The 16,385-nt window shown below is 47.3% G+C and overlaps 1 protein-coding gene across 1 annotated transcript in view; it reads right to left on the reverse strand.

The window, feature by feature from the left end:
• LOC135809579 (autophagy-related protein 16-like) overlaps window positions 1-16,182 on the reverse strand; it is a 22,226-nt gene extending 6,044 nt beyond the window's left edge. The window contains exons 1-11 of the mRNA XM_065322957.1: window positions 15,723-16,182; window positions 9,842-9,933; window positions 8,903-9,043; window positions 6,378-6,468; window positions 6,033-6,122; window positions 4,169-4,333; window positions 3,584-3,816; window positions 3,200-3,340; window positions 2,236-2,362; window positions 1,661-1,769; window positions 176-243 (exon numbers count right to left, since the gene is read on the reverse strand). Coding sequence (XP_065179029.1) covers window positions 176-243; window positions 1,661-1,769; window positions 2,236-2,362; window positions 3,200-3,340; window positions 3,584-3,816; window positions 4,169-4,333; window positions 6,033-6,122; window positions 6,378-6,468; window positions 8,903-9,043; window positions 9,842-9,933; window positions 15,723-15,908 — 1,443 coding nt within the window. The 5' untranslated portion in view covers window positions 15,909-16,182. The remainder of the gene's footprint in view (window positions 1-175; window positions 244-1,660; window positions 1,770-2,235; window positions 2,363-3,199; window positions 3,341-3,583; window positions 3,817-4,168; window positions 4,334-6,032; window positions 6,123-6,377; window positions 6,469-8,902; window positions 9,044-9,841; window positions 9,934-15,722) is intronic.
• Between the last annotated feature and the right edge of the window lie 203 nt (window positions 16,183-16,385).

The raw sequence follows: 16,385 nt of genomic DNA on the forward strand, positions 1-16,385 counted from the left end.
TGGAAGGTCTGCCTCGGACAAGTCCTTTAGTCAGTATAGCGGAAATGAAGTACACGGTGAACATGGAAAGTTGGATAGCAAATTGCCCTTCCATAAGAACTGGTGTTTTCAAATCCCTTCGGTAGTATTTTCATGTAGAAGAAAACCCCAAGACTACATCAACATGCACCAGTACCTCAGAGTCAAAGTCAAGCTGAGCAATGCCCTGTGTACATCCAGTGAGCTGATGAACAAGAGAAAACTCTGTGAAGGCAAAGACCACCGTGACACACACACAGACATGAAGAGAATGATTAGCAATGCTACATGAGCAATAGCCATGACAAGGACTACAGAATCCCAAGTCACGCCACATGGTCTCTTTGCTGCCAACGTCTGTTCTCCTTCATCAAGCTTTCATGTCGGGCCGGAAAATTCGGTGAAAGAGAAAAGACATTCACAGGAAAGAGACCATGAAGTGCGACTGTTGAGACCAAGCAATGTGTGCGACTGTTGAGACCAAGCAATGTGCAGTGTGCGAAATCTTCGAGAAACACTACAATCATCATGATGAAACCGTCCAGCAGCTCACTGCAGACAATCACCAACATCAATACTACCAGACAAACCAATTATATCCAAAGTAAATAAGCTCCCAAGAGTGTGCAACTCCGCATACGGGGTATTTGACGGCGAAAACTCACATCACAGGTTCCAGGTACGTTTGGGACTACATACAGCGGAGGTCAGTTTACGCGCAGTCCGAATATCTGTCATGATCATGCTGATGACTCGCACACGCTCAGTGGGTTTCTGTCAGGGAGTGCAGGGGCGTCACCGGACCCCTTCACAGGGGGGGGGGGGGGGGGGGTGCACAGGAATTTTGCACAGGAAAACACGAAAAAGTTCGCTGATAGCAGGCCCGTCGCACCGACTTTGGAGGTGGGGTGGCCATGGGGTACGGGGGCCTTCCCCGGGGAGAAATTTCAAAAATTGAAACCAATTGCAAGCATTTCCGGGCATTTGGTGCCGTTTCAATGTAACTACAATGAAAGACTTTTTGATTCTGCAACAAGCCAAGAAGACGCTATGATCGATCGGGGACAAGAATTCTTCATTATCCTCCCCCTGGAAAAATTTCAAAAATTGAAGGCAATTGCAAGAATTTTCAGGCATTTGGTGCCATTTCAGTGTAACTAGTCTACGAGTCGTACTGCCTACTGGTCATGTACTTGCACTCGCTACATGCACTCACGCCAAGTCACGCGATCGCGGCAGCGCAGTAGTACTAGTAGTTTTAGTGCATGCAGTTTATTAATAGTAGATTCTACCAGCACTACACTTTTCATAACCAGGAGTTCGCAAAAAACCAAGGTCGAATTTTTTAGGGGGGTGCACGTGCCCCCAGTGCCCATCACGGGTGACGCCCCTGGAGTGCTATTTGTATTACTCCGTTGCTCGATAAAAATGAGCTAGCTGGGAATGCACAACGCGAACACTTCACCACACTTTGTGAGATTTCGCCATCGGCGGACCCCATAGAAAGGGTATCTAGAGTTGTACACTCTTGGGAGCTTATTTGCTCTTTATTATATGCTGCAAGGAGACAAAATTTAATGGAAGAAAGTGATGCATGGCATAGAAGTCTGCAAAGTACACCACTATCAACACCAATGCTGACCTCGACTTCCTTCTTCCCAGAGCTTCACCAGACAATCCGAACTCCCCGTAGCCAGGTAGGATCCCCGTGGACTGAACATGAGCGCTGTCAGCTCGCCTTTGTGAGGACTCTAGGTACAAGAACAACAGCACGTACAAAATGTCAGCTCGCCTTTGTGTGGACTCTAGGTACAAGAACAACAGCACGTACAAAAGGTCAGCTCGCCTTTGTGAGGACTCTAGGTACAAGAACAACAGCACGTACAAAATGTCAGCTCGCCTTTGTGAGGACTCTAGGTACAAGAACAACAGCACGTACAAAATGTCAGCTCGCCTTTGTGAGGACTCTAGGTACAAGAACAACAGCACGTACAAAAGTCCCAAACGTCAAGCCCATGTAGACCAAAGTAGACTCACGATGTCAATAAAGCGGAGGATAACGCACCATGCATTGATTTCATTTCCCCAAACAGAAGCGTCCTAAAGCCTAACAAACACACTAGTGATGCCACAGAATCGTAGATGCCTGCCAAACAACCTCGCAGACCTGGATGGGGCCCAAACGAATTCATCCAGAAACCCCGACGCATCACTTACCCATTGGTAATTGACAGCTTGCGGCAGTTGTGAATGGCTGTATACAGCCGGCGGTGGTTTGGCTGGTCGACTGCTCTCAAAGCTAGTGCTGAGCTTAGGCGAAGTTGCTGTCATCTCCTTGAGTTTCCTGTACAGTTCAGAGATAATCAGTGCATATAGGTCTTCATTTACTCAATGGCAGTTGCTCAATGCTCAACACAGCCAATTGAGTACATGTATGAGGCCTCATCAGTGCAGATACTGTGAGAAAGAAAGCTGGGCCTTGCCTAGCGCGCATCGCTGGCGAGAAACCCACCTCCAAGATGAAATGATCTGACTGCTAGTCATGGCGAGAACTTAAAACTAGGGCTGAAACAAAACCTAAACTCTTTCTCTCTTGTCTAATGTACATGTACTTGTGAAGCCCGTGCAGTAATCAGCCACATAACAGTCCCGACGAATGTTCGACTTCTTGACGTGACGAATAGTATTCAAGAGATTTCGGTCCCGCAGCGTACCCATTTGAATGTTCGGATATGCACAAAATACGTTCTACAAAGAGTGAAGTTGAAGACTCCACTCCACATTACATATACATGTACACCATTTACTCAAATCCCCCCATTTCGCCAGGTGTGTCATATCAGTGATATCACCAATGATTCTTTAAAGAGTGATCAACAAAATCGATATTCAAGGATGGGTGAGAGCTGTGTAGAAAGTTTTGTACGTACACATGCCACCCGAGAGCAAATTGCTTTCGGGTGCCCACGTGAGATTCTTTGTTCTTCTCCCCCCCCAACGATAGTACAGGAGATCGCACAGGAGATAGTAGCACAATTGAGGGTGTCTGTCAGTACAGAACCAGATACTTGCTAAGAACCCGACAAATGAAAAATAATGAAAGGGGGGTGCTTGCTAAGAACAACCCGACAAATGAAAATAATGAAAGGGGGTGGGGAGGGGGAATTGCGTACACACCTACCCAGACATGGATGTACTGATGTCTTGCAGTTTCGTTCTGATTGACTGCGCCGCTTGCTGCTGACTATTGCCATCACTGCGACTGCGAGTGAACGAGAAGCCCCGGAAGCCCGTTAATAAGGGCGCTGGAAGTGACCCACCCCTGTACACAACATATGCACAGTGACAAGAAAACCTTGTTCAAATAGCAGTTGGCTGAATTGTTCTAATTCCACGACACGACAGAGTCAAGGGAAATGCTGGGAAGATGAATTGGCAGTTCGAAGGGGAAAAAAACATTTACAGGAGTAATCCTGTACCCTACTGTTTGTCTACAACACATGCCGTGCTGAGCATGGCTACTTGTGAGTATGTGGTGAGTACTGTACACCACCAGTCAACAGACCTGTGCAGTGCGCTATTGGTCGGCAAGCTCGTCGTCATCAGGTTCGTACGACTATCGTCCATGTCCGGTGGCTTGGACCGGTCCGGACTGAAACTGCCGCGGCCACTCGTCTTGGCGCACTGGCCATCAGCAACGTCAGCAACAATGTGTTCTGCCAAGTCTATTGCCTGTGAGCGAGGCCGACTGTTCCACGAGTCCTGTAACGACCGTTCAAGCTGGGCAATGCGATCATTCTGAGCATGGGGAGCCACAAGAAAACAGATAACAGGTCTAAGAATACTATCTGTAGGTGAAAAAGCTAGTTCCTTGTTTGCAGAGTAAGGCCAGACAACGAGGCATGGGGAACACCGGTGCAACTTGTCGACAACTGACCTCATGACACCAGCATGCACGGTAGCTTAGAGGCACACGATACAGCGCATGATTGCATCTACGCACAGCAAGATGAAGATCCAGATACTTGTACATGATCATGGCATACTCAGTTTCTGCGCTCTGGCAGGAAAGAGACACGCACAGCCATGGAGAAACTAAAGCACATCAAACATGTGGTCACGCTCATGCGCAATTGAGCGCACATCGTACCTGACTATCAACACGGAGGAGTAGGCGCTGTTTCTGTTCCACTAGTTGCATCATATCCATGCTGTGCTGCTCTTGGCTGGACTCCAACTTGTCTCGACAACGTGCTTCCACTTCATTGGCAATGCGCTGCTTTTCCTCCTCTTGAATTTCCCTGATCTTGGACTCCTGCCGGCGCAAACAGGAGAATGGCAATTTAGGTCAGAGACAGGAAAGTGTGCACGGTGTATGAGAGAGCAAGTAGTGGATGAGAGAGCAAGTAGTGTTTGAGAGAGCAAGTAGTGTTTGAGAGAGCAAGTAGTGTTTGAGAGAGCAAGTAGTGTATGAGAGAGCAAGTAGTGTATGAGAGAGCAAGTAGTGTATGAGAGAGCAAGTAGTGTGTGAGAGAGCAAGTAGTGTATGAGAGAGCAAGTAGTGTATGAGAGAGCAAGTAGTGTATGAGAGAGCAAGTAGTGTGTCAGAGAGCAAGTAGTGTATGAGAGAGCAAGTAGTGTATGAGAGAGCAAGTAGTGTTTGAGAGAGCAAGTAGAGTATGAGAGAGCAAGTAGTGTATGAGAGAGCAAGTAGTGTTTGAGAGAGCAAGTAGTGTATGAGAGAGCAAGTAGTGTATGAGAGAGCAAGTAGTGTATGAGAGAGCAAGTAGTGGATGAGAGAGCAAGTAGTGGATGAGAGAGCAAGTAGTGTATGAGAGAGCAAGTAGTGTATGAGAGAGCAAGTAGTGTATGAGAGAGCAAGTAGTGGATGAGAGAGCAAGTAGTGTATGAGAGAGCAAGTAGTGTATGAGAGAGCAAGTAGTGTATGAGAGAGCAAGTAGTGTATGAGAGAGCAAGTAGTGTATGAGAGAGCAAGTAGTGGATGAGAGAGCAAGTAGTGTATGAGAGAGCAAGTAGTGTATGAGAGAGCAAGTAGTGGATGAGAGAGCAAGTAGTGGATGAGAGAGCAAGTAGTGGATGAGAGAGCAAGTAGTGGATGAGAGAGCAAGTAGTGTATGAGAGAGCTAGTAGTGTTTGAGAGAGCAAGTAGTGTATGAGAGAGCAAGTAGTGTATGAGAGAGCAAGTAGTGTATGAGAGAGCAAGTAGTGGATGAGAGAGCAAGTAGTGTATGAGAGAGCAAGTAGTGTATGAGAGAGCAAGTAGTGTATGAGAGAGCAAGTAGTGTATGAGAGAGCAAGTAGTGTATGAGAGAGCAAGTAGTGTATGAGAGAGCAAGTAGTGTATGAGAGAGCAAGTAGTGTATGAGAGAGCAAGTAGTGTATGAGAGAGCAAGTAGTGGACGAGAGAGCAAGTAGTGGACGAGAGAGCAAGTAGTGGACGAGAGAGCAAGTAGAGTATGAGAGAGCAAGTAGTGTATGAGAGAGCAAGTAGTGGATGAGAGGGTGTTCGAGGTGCTAAAGGCCATGCGTGCAATGTGGCCCTGTGCTCAATGTCCACCTGAGTTCCATGTACTAACTTAGGTAGTACCATGAAGAGTGCAAAATTATACTTCCAGCAGGAAGTGTACAGTCGTGCTCATTGATGGGTTCATGAAAAATTTAAAAAGTTAGCGCCCTGCACCAGTCCACAGCTCCAGTGTTTTTAGGTCTGAAGCTGCACAGCGCCCGGCAATAGTTGTATTTCTAAGGTCGGATTTCATTGAGCAACACTTTACACATACCGGTGCTTGGCTCCGGAGATGACCAACGCATTACAAAGAATCTATGTGATTGCGACCGGAGGATCTAGGTGCAAAGAAACCAATTCCAGAAATAACCACCCATCCGCAAAGACAGCAAGTTATGGCCTGCCAATGTGTGGCTCAAAGCTCACGCCAGAAAGGCATATAAGCTATCATCACAAGCCTGACCTCAAAGGCTAGCTTGAAACATACCAAGTCACCGCAGTTGATGCGCAGTGTCTTGCAGGTCTCCGTCAGCTCATCCACACGACGCCTGCCATCAGCCATTTCCTCGTTGAGCAGCTGAATGCGAACAGAAACGGATACAAGTTCTTTCACGCGCTCTCCCTTTGGGCTTCGCCAAAGAAGGAAATACAACTCAGCGTAAGGCAGAGCAAAACATGGCTGGTCTGGGACATGCAGAAAACAGAGATGCCGGCTGCCCAACGCCATGAGTCATAGATGCACAAAGAGCACGACAGGACAAACAATAGGAGCAAGCGACTATGCAATGCCCGAGCAGAAAACACCCGGCATCGTCAGGAGCTGTAGACTTACGGCGTTGGTTCGCTCCATTTTGGCTAGGTTCTCCTTGGCCAGTTCCTCCGCCCGACTGCACTGGAACATGACATCTTTAGCCTGCTGGCATCTGAGCACCGGTAGAAGTGGAACAGCAAGGTACATGTACAGTCTTGTTTAGATCAGATAGAAGTCCGCCACACCAGATCACCAGATCAACGGCTCGCTACGGTGTAAGCAACAGTCAGACCTTGCATAACCGCACACATCCGTTTTCCACAAAGATATCCGGATAGGCGAGGGAACCGGATAGTCGAACACACATGCTGTATGTATGCATGGCATATGCTGCAAATTGGTAACCAACGATTTTCTTCCGGATGCTGAGGGATCCGGATAAAAGAGGACCGGATAAGCGAGGTCTGACTGTACAACAAGGCCAGGTAACCACGGCACGTAGAGCAATACAGACATCTTCTGCAATAGATGTGTTCGACTGCTCCGTTGTGTATTTCACATCATCATTGTTTCATTTCCTGAAGATGGCAAAGTGCCGAAACTTAGTCTTAATGAAATAGTGTTCTCCCCCTGGCCCCCGCCACACAACAACGCAAACTCTTGATTGTATCTTCAATACTTAAGTCTTATATTATACCAACAAATGACGAGGGCGCAGGAGGAGAGAGACAGAAACAAGACTCGAGAAAAAGACAACGGAAAAGACACGAAGAAACAACCAAGAACAAGCAGTAATATTGCGACGACAAATCGGGACGACCAATCAGGGACTAATACGTACAGAACACATGACCAAGACCAAGACAACCAGACCACGGACGAATCACACATGACTCTCATTCCCAGACCAAACTAGCACTGCGCATGTACAGCATTCACTTGACAGTCACTCTCACACAGACGGAAGCAGATCCTCACACTCTGACAACGCGTACTCTTGCATGCACCACATACCATAAACATCACACATCACACCATACTCGTGCGTACACTTAGACCACATATGACATCAGACACTGGACTCCACAAGACAAGAACCAAATACAACAACATGCGTAAATCATAGTCGTAATACAATTTCACAACATTAATGAAGGTGGTTCAGATTTGCAGTGCTGTGGGAATGGACGTGTCCATCAAGTATATTTCTCTACAAGTGAACAAACAGCCTAGCTAGAGCAAACCTGAGAATTTGAGTTTCAATCGTCTCCACTCACTCCAGTCGAGTACTACTGTCGTGGACATGGAAATCCGGTCGCACGTCTAGCGGCCCCAGGGCGCTGGCCACGCAGCCATGGGTAAGCGGTTCACACATGCATCTATGCGCTGCAGCGCGCTGGTCCCATCGGATCAACATGACTGACCCAGGGGACACGAAAGCGGTCGGACATCGGACATTTTCCGACCATTTTCGATTCGAATCCGGCGCTTTTTTTCTTGAACGGACAATCTGTCCGATCGAAATTCACAAAAATTAATAGCGTCGCTGGGAAAGAGAACGGCTGAAGACAATGGCGCTCTGCCTGGGAAGAAGTCTCACGAAGTGGGAGCAGCAACCTGTGACAAGAGGGTTTCACAGCATGACAGGGCGCTGTCCACTTCAGTGTAGCTCCAGTTTGAGCGTAGCAAACGATCGAGGAGTTTTGAAATGAATTTTTTTCGCTTTCTCGCTACAATAGGAACTATTACGCAAGGCGCTTGCACAATCCGAAATATTGAAAACGTCCCTGTTCCAGGGAAACAAGGCGTCAGAAATGTGTGCCAGCTTGCGATATGCCTCTATCGAAAGGAACAGTCTTCTGCAAATCCAGTCAATTACGCTCCTGTTGCACAGGCGCTGTGCAAGATCGACGGAGCAGCAGCAGCGAAGATTAGTCAGAAATTCAACGTCGCGTAGAAACTACGTGCTGTTCAAAGAGCACATCGCGTTTGCAAAGATGGGAGCCTTCAGCCAACTCGAGTAATGACATGTTGTCGATCTTGGAGCTGGCAACAAGAAGTTAGAATGGGCAAGCAGGTGCCCACTTTGTCTTTTGTCGACTGCGTAAAAATGAATGTCTTTGATCTGCCGCTGAAAAACCAGCTCAAATCCGAAATGTGCAGAAACACTGCACGCTCATATCACAGTTGCTATGTTTGCTGAAAAACGCACAGTGATTTGAATCAGTGTTACACTACTTGAGATCTGTGTGATGATCATCCTTGATGTGACCAGCAATACCGCAGTGTGATGTAGCATGTACATGCATGTGTGCATTATGCAGCGGTGTCGTGTGTGAAATTGGTGAAGACAATAATAATTATTTTTTATTATGAGTACCAGACTTGTAAAAAAATCACAGTGTCCGGCCATGTCCGACCGCTTCCAGAAGTGGCAGGACATTGTGTCAGAGCAATTTCGAAATCTTATCGTGTCCCCTGCTGACCTGTGCACTGCATTCAACGTTCTGTACGCGCTGAGGGAGCCGGCCCCGGTCATTCGACTGGATTTCCATGTCCACGACAGTAGTTCCTAATAATAACAATAACGACATTGAGCGCCTCACCTGATATGCAGATCTTCATGCTCTTTGATCAGTACTTGATGGACTTCCTGAAGGGTTTGCAGCTCTTGCGACACGAGCTGAAGGGGAGAACTTGACTCTACCGTCATTGGCGCGGGATTCGTCGGCAACTGGAAAATATTGCTGGTGCAGAACAGAAGGGGCAAGAACAACTTATGCACGGGCCGCAAGTCAGCAACGCGAGGCGAGAACTCCATTGCAACTCCGTGTTTCATGTGACCGTTGATCGCAAATCCCTCTAGTCTGCACTGTTAAATCAGATTCACCTTGCATGGAAAATGACCACACAATGCCTCATTACTACATCAGCAAGTGTACTTCATACCAGGGAGTATTTTTTTTAGTACTCCATGCTTCATACATGTTTGCGGAGGAGGACAATCTAGTCTCCATGAAAAACGTTCTCGCCGGTCAGTCTTTTCAACTATTGACAAACTTTGAAAGGCTTTAAGGCGCGTTCAAACTACCGATAAAAGTGACCGATTGGGAAAGTTTCCAAGGTAATTCGATCACGTGACGTTACTGACACGTTACCGGCGCAAACGTTTTACTGCCGTGGCTGCTGCGGCGGTAACTGCATTCCGGCAGTAAAAAAGGTGCTCAGGCTGGGGGAAAAAGGGAAAGTCCCTTCTCAGTGCCGCGGTGAGAGCTGCAAAACTTACGTAACGGTAACGTTAGTTTATCGGTAGTGCGAACGTCCTTCAAGGTTTATCGCCATTCACGTTTTCACCAAGCACAGCATACCAGTGTATACACAGTGACTCAATTGTGCATAGACTGTAATACATGAAAATAAGAACGGTCTAGGCTAGGAGGCTGCTCCCCCCCCCCCCCCCCCCCAGTTCTTCCGCGACCGACAGTAGTGTACATGTAGTGAAGGTTGACAATACGTGTACTGTATTAATCATAGATGCCACTTACATATTCTGTCCAGGAGGTCGGGCCACCTGGGCACGGAGCTTTTGAATTTCCTCATCCCGCTTGAGCAGTGTACGCTCCAAGCCTCTCTTGGCCTGAGGCACGCACGCACGCATGCACACACACGCACACCCCCCCCCCCCCCACACACACACAGGTGCACGCACGCACGCACACACACACACACACACAGACACACACACACACACAGACACACACACACACACACACACATACATGTACAAGGACAAGATATGCAGAAGGACGCTCTATGAGCAAAACAATGTGACTGTGAGAGATTATCACAGGCCAAGAGCAAACAGAAGGTAATGAATACTATAAAGCAACGCTAAAGAAATCCTTCAAAGACTATTACCAACCGCAAAAACATTTCGGCTTTGCCGGTGGAATCTTGTTGCTGTCTTCGTACACGATCATACAGAGCCATGTGCGTGTGTATGTGTGTGTCACGATGTGCGCATGTGTGTGGGTGTCACTGTGTGCACGTGTGTGTATGGGTCGGGGAGTCAAGTACTCTGCAAGGACAGCAGAGTTAAGTGCTTGTAACAGATGGACTTCTCTCTTACTCAAAGGAACCGGCATGTTTAAGGCTGTGTTTACATGAGGCGTTTCAACCCGGGTCGAGTTTCAACCTGCCATGAACACAGACAGACTGGAGCGTTTACATGACACATTGCGTTTTTAACCCTGGTTGAAATCAAGAAATCGTACCATCGTACTTCTGTGCGTATCTCGTGCCAGGTTTGAACAGCACTGCACAGACGAATTTTGCGCGAAAGCATGCACATGACCATACAGGACTCTAGAAGTGGACTTTCGGCAGCATACCAGTAATTGACCCGGGTCAACTGTCTTCATGTAAACCCCTCCCTATAGTTTTCATCGTACCGACTTTCGACCTGGGTTGAAAATTCTCATGTAAACACAGCCTTATAGGCCATTCACACGACGTGCAAACACATGCACGCGTGTGCCAAAGAAGTCACTTGCAAACCGTGACCCAGTTCACATGGTGCAGGGCAAACTTTGCACGCGTCCATGTAGTGACGTCCTGAAAATGCCGGAAATTTTAATTTTCCCTTTTGAAATAATAGTTCACGCACTACTACAAAGTACATTTGCAGCACGCTCTTTCAACAACCGATACACTTGCTCGCGGGCAATGAAAAATCACGAGCACAAGCTGTCCCCACGGGATAGCGCGATTCCGCGGACACGCAATTTTCCGCATTATTGGCTTTCATCCGCGTTTTCGACAAAGTTTGCATAAAAACCGCATTATGAATGGGAATGTACAAGAAAACAGTACAGGATGTTGAAAATGTACAACGTAGTGCCTGCCCACGAGTTTGTACGACTTTGCCGCATAATGGCCTGTTTTCGCCCGCATAATTATGCGCATAATTTAAAGGGGAAGTTAAGGCAAAAATTAAAATTTCACCAGTTGTAGTCTTCGGGGTGCTGAGTCGAATGGTCGTGGTCCGAGGAAGCTGAGACGCTCCCTTCCTACTTGAATCCCAATCGAACTCGCGTACTTCCACCGAAACTGGGTGACTGCGCCCTACTAGATGGGGATTTGTATGCAAAATGTCACTAAAAGCGCCATTTCGTTCTTATAAAGGCATGGATGACCGCGATTGGCCCATATGTTGTAGTCTTTTGGACGCTGAGTCGATTGGTTTTGGTCCGAAAAGGCTGCGATGCAGCGTTCCTCCTTTATTCCCAATCGAACATGGTTGAAGAAGCGGTCACGTGCTCCTGCGTACACCAGTCACCTGGTCACCGTGCCTGCAGGGTACAACTTACTAGCCTGTTTTGACCTTTTTTGGGTGCAGTCCTGTCACTCGAGTTGAACTCGAGTTGAACCTTGGTGTGAAAGTTGTCGCCTGCTGGCGTGGTGACCAGGTGATTTGGGCACCCAGGAGCACGTGACCGCTTCTTCAACCATGTTCGATTGGGAATAAAGGAGGAATGCTGCATCGCAGCCTTTTCGGACCAAAACCAGTCGACTCAGCGTCCAAAAGACTACAACATATGGGCCAATCGCGGTCATCCGTGCTTTTATAAGAACGAAATGGCGCTTTTAGTGATATTTTGCATACAAATCCCCATCTAGTAGGGCGCAGTCACCCAGTTTCGGTGGAAGTGCGCGAGTTCGATTGGGATTCAAGTAGGAAGGGAGCGTCTCAGCTTTCTCGGACCAAGACCATTCGACTCAGCACCCCGAAGACTACAACTGGTGAAATTTTAATTTTTGCCTTAACTTCCCCTTTAAGGATTTTGTCCGCGTTATTCTGTGGGGACAGCACAAGGGCACCGGGACAGCACAAGGGCCCCGGGACAGCACAAGGGCACCGGGACAGCACAAGGGCACCGGGACAGCACAAGGGCCCTGGCCAAGTTCAAAAATCAGTTGCACACGCGTGTCCAAGTTTATTGTATCCGAGTAAATATCCTTGGAAACGGTACGATAAAAGTGAGTTTGCACGTAGTGTGAATGGCCTATAAGTAGTAAAACTCGTTCAAACGCTCCATATTTTCAAATCGCGTACTAACACGTTGGACTTCCACGAAAATACTCTCCTAAGGCTGTGTTTACATGAGGCGTTTCAACCCGGGTTGAGTTCGACCTGGGTCAAGTTCCAACCAGCTATGAACACAGATTGACTGACGCGTATACATGACGCACTGCGCTTGACCTGGGTTGATTTCAACTCTCCCCTTGGGGGAGGGTTGAAATCGAGGAATCATACTACAGGTGGAATCCTGATACTTAGAATATGGCTTATTAGAACATACTGCTTAATTAGAAGTTCCTTCAGAGACCAATTTCTATCAATATGATTTCTATAACAATTTCTGATAATTCGAACCTCGAACTGGATATGTCCGGTTAAGGAATTTGTAACTAGGATGTTGAGCCATAAATAAATGTAGAAAAGAAAAGGACATATGGATACGAGTTAAGGGTAACTCTCCATCACTGTAACTGGATACTATATACAGTCAGAAAGCGCAATAACTAGGCACAAAACTGACAGAGTACTGAGACATTCGACGTCCTGACACCTAGCTTCAACACATCTCCGTAGCGCTAACCGACAGCCTTCCAACTTGGAAGGTTCGTTTTCGCAAAGCTTTTCGCAAAGCTTCCCCTTTCTTCCCCTTTATTTACTTATCTTTGATATTTATGACCCACCCAAGTTGGGTGGTGTGCTGCTTTGCTGCTTCGAGTTGTGGTTAGACCGCTTTGTCAAATATCGTGCTGGTCTCGTCATCGTCCAGTAACAATCGACATTCTTTATTCCGTTGGGACTGTAGCTTTTGCTCGTTTTCGTTGCGCTTGCCTTCCCCTCTTTGGTCTTTTCATAACCTTGAACCTTCCAAGTTGGAAGGCTGTCGGTTAGCGCTACGGAGATGTGTTGAAGCTAGGTGTCAGGACGTCGAATGTCTCAGTACTCTGTCAGTTTTGTGCCTAGTTATTGCACTTTCTGACTGTATATAGTATGCAGTTACAGTGATGGAGAGTTACTCTTAACTCGTATCCATATGTCCTTTTCTTTTCTAAGGAATTTGTGCTGATAATTCGAAGTTGGTAAAGCATAATTAGAAGTTCACTTTATCTCGACTAGTTTGAGGGAAAGACACAAACGGGAAAAGTCTGAAGAAAAAATTGACTGTCACCACCAGGACTCGAACCAGGAACCCTCGCTTGTAGCTAGCGATGCTCTAACCACTGAGCTATGGTGTAGTCGTCATCCCAGCAGAGACTGTTCAACATTTTCTTCAGACTTCGTAACTCACACTTCCTGTGAATCCCCACACAGGCAACTACACTTTATTTTCTGCAAATCAGTTTGGTTGCATGCGCAGGCAGTCAGTACCCACTAAAACTGTGCCTAAGGTGCGTAGTGCAGCGCTGTGTGCTGTGGGTACATGTCCGGATAATTAGAAGTTTTTCTCTGGCATTTTTGGGGTTCGAATTATCAGGATTCCACCTGTATCGTACTTCTGTGCGTATCTCGTGCCAGGTTTGAACAGCACTGCACAGGCAAATTTCGCGCGAAAGTATTCACGTGACCATACAGGACTCTAGAAGTGGACTTTTGGCGGAATATCAGTAATTGACCCGGTTCAACTGTCTTCATGTAAACACCCACCTATTTTGTCCATCGTACATACCGTAAAGTACTGGCAGAGCGCCCGGTCTCGCGAGAGCGCCCCACCTTGATTTTACAGCCAAGGGAAGAAAATCGTATGGCAGAGCGCTACTAAGTTTGTACGGTGTGAGAACCTTAATGTACTAAGGTCACACGTGGCATGTTCTTATGTGGAGCTCGCATCCCCTCGAAGGTAAACTGGGTACGGATTGACTGCACAACGTTCAACGTGCATTCTTTTGTACAAGGTTCGTGTCGTAGGACCTACAGACAGGAAACCACCTGCACAAGATGATCACGAAAGGACGAGATGGTGGGGCGCTCTGGTGGTACTTTACCGTACTAGTACGTTCAATCCGGGTTGAAAATTCTCATGTAAACACAGCCTAACAAACGTAGTAGACACCCTTAGCAAACAACGGTAACGCTATTTTTGTTACGGTACTCGTACCTTGGTCACCCAGATAGCGTTGTTGAAGCTGCAGCGTAAAAACGTTATGGGGGCTGATTTATCGTTGTGACAAACGGTATGTTTTTTGGCCAAATATTGCATAGTCCGTACACATTTCACCTTGTATCGCGTATATGGTGACATAAATAGTTGTACCGCGCGAAATAAAAGCGTGGCAACAGTGTACTAAAAATAGCGCGCATCTTGCTAAAGGTCGAATCCAAATCACAGTATTTTCCCCCTTACGGTAATACCGTTACAACATAACGTTTTTTGCTAAGGCTGTCATCACACCATGGTACAAAGCGCTGCGTCTACGTTCACGTAAGGAGTTTTTGGTCGGTTGTCATGATGATCCGTATACGGGGTGAAAACGGGAGCAGAGGAAACGGGAAACTAGACGTGGCATGGAGAGTATACCATGGTATACGACTTTTTGTATGAAAGTGCGTATCTTCCCCAGCCTTTTTCCGAGCGAGCCTGTAGTTCGATGGACGTGCGTTCAAATTGCTCCAAAAACGTGACCCCCGCGGGTACGCTTCAAGAACTGTGCCTGTCTGATGACACGACCACCCGTTTTGGTTTTTTCACCGTAGACGTAGACGGGAGTCGGAGAACGTAGTGTGATGACGGCCTAAGGCTGTCATCACACCATGGTACAAAGCGCTGCGTCTACGTCCACGTAAGGAGCTTTTGGTCGGTTGTCATGATGATCCGTATACGGGGTGAAAACGGAAGCAGAGGAAACGGGAGACGAAGACGTGGTATGGAGAGGGGGGGGGGGCATACGACTTTTTGTATGAACGTGCGTATCTCCCCCAGCCTTTTTCAGAGTGACTCTGCGATTCGATGTACGTGCGTTCAAATTTCTCCAAAAACCTGACTGCGTGCACGCGTCAAGAACTGTGCCTGTCTGATGACACGACCATCCGTTCAGGTTTTTCACCATAGACGTAGACGTAAACGGGAGTAGGGGAACGTAGTGTCACGGTGATGACGGCCTAAGGGTGTCTATTATCGAACTGTACGTACATGTACTAGTAGCTGTACACACACTCTCTCTCTCTCTCTCTCTCTCTCTCTCTCTCTCACACACACACACACACACACAGGGAGTCCAATGTGATGTACTTATCTTACTCTTTCTGGTTGTACACATCGAAACAGCTCAGCAATCATTATATTAAAACTGATTGTCCCATTAATGATTTACGCGGGGGTTTCCCCAGTATCAAGATCTAAAAGTCAGTACCTCCGAGAGGAGATTGATTTGAAGATGAGAGCCTTCCAAAGTACTGGGCAAGGAGCTCTCGGGCTCTTCTTCCTCCTCCTCCTCCGAATCATGCCGCAGTGCAATGTTTTCCTTATCCTGCTCGCAACCAGCAGGTGGACAAATACCTCCAGCAGCCTGAACGACGGCAGTCGATAAAGCTTCCATAGCAGCGACTGAGTCGATAGTCAGTCCGAGGTGCTGCACACCTGTTTTTAGCGGAGCAACGGGATTTCACATTCATTGACGATTTTTTTGCTTTCAGCAGTTGTTTGCTAGTATGTCCTGGACGCAAATGCCGTGGCTAGCTGCTTCTGGCCGTCATTGCATTGCCATTGAACAGAAAAAAAGCTGAAAACGCTTCTTTTACTCACACATGCAGGAGGTCTGGAACTTCTGCGACTGCACTGGAAGTGGAACATGCATGCATGTTAATTATTGTTATGTGTGCCAGATGCAGAACCAAAAACAAAACAAAAATAATTGTTTCATACAGGATTACCGTACATGTCATGTACAGATTATAGCGGGATTCACAGAAGCTTTTTTGCGATGCGACACACGATGCGACGCGATCTGCGACGGACGCGTGCGATGCGAACTGCATGAAGCTGAATGCACCGTGATCATGGTGTTGTGAGTGTG

This window comes from Sycon ciliatum, chromosome 2 (genome assembly GCF_964019385.1).
Source record: "Sycon ciliatum chromosome 2, ocSycCili1.1, whole genome shotgun sequence".
NCBI lineage: Eukaryota > Metazoa > Porifera > Calcarea > Leucosolenida > Sycettidae > Sycon > Sycon ciliatum.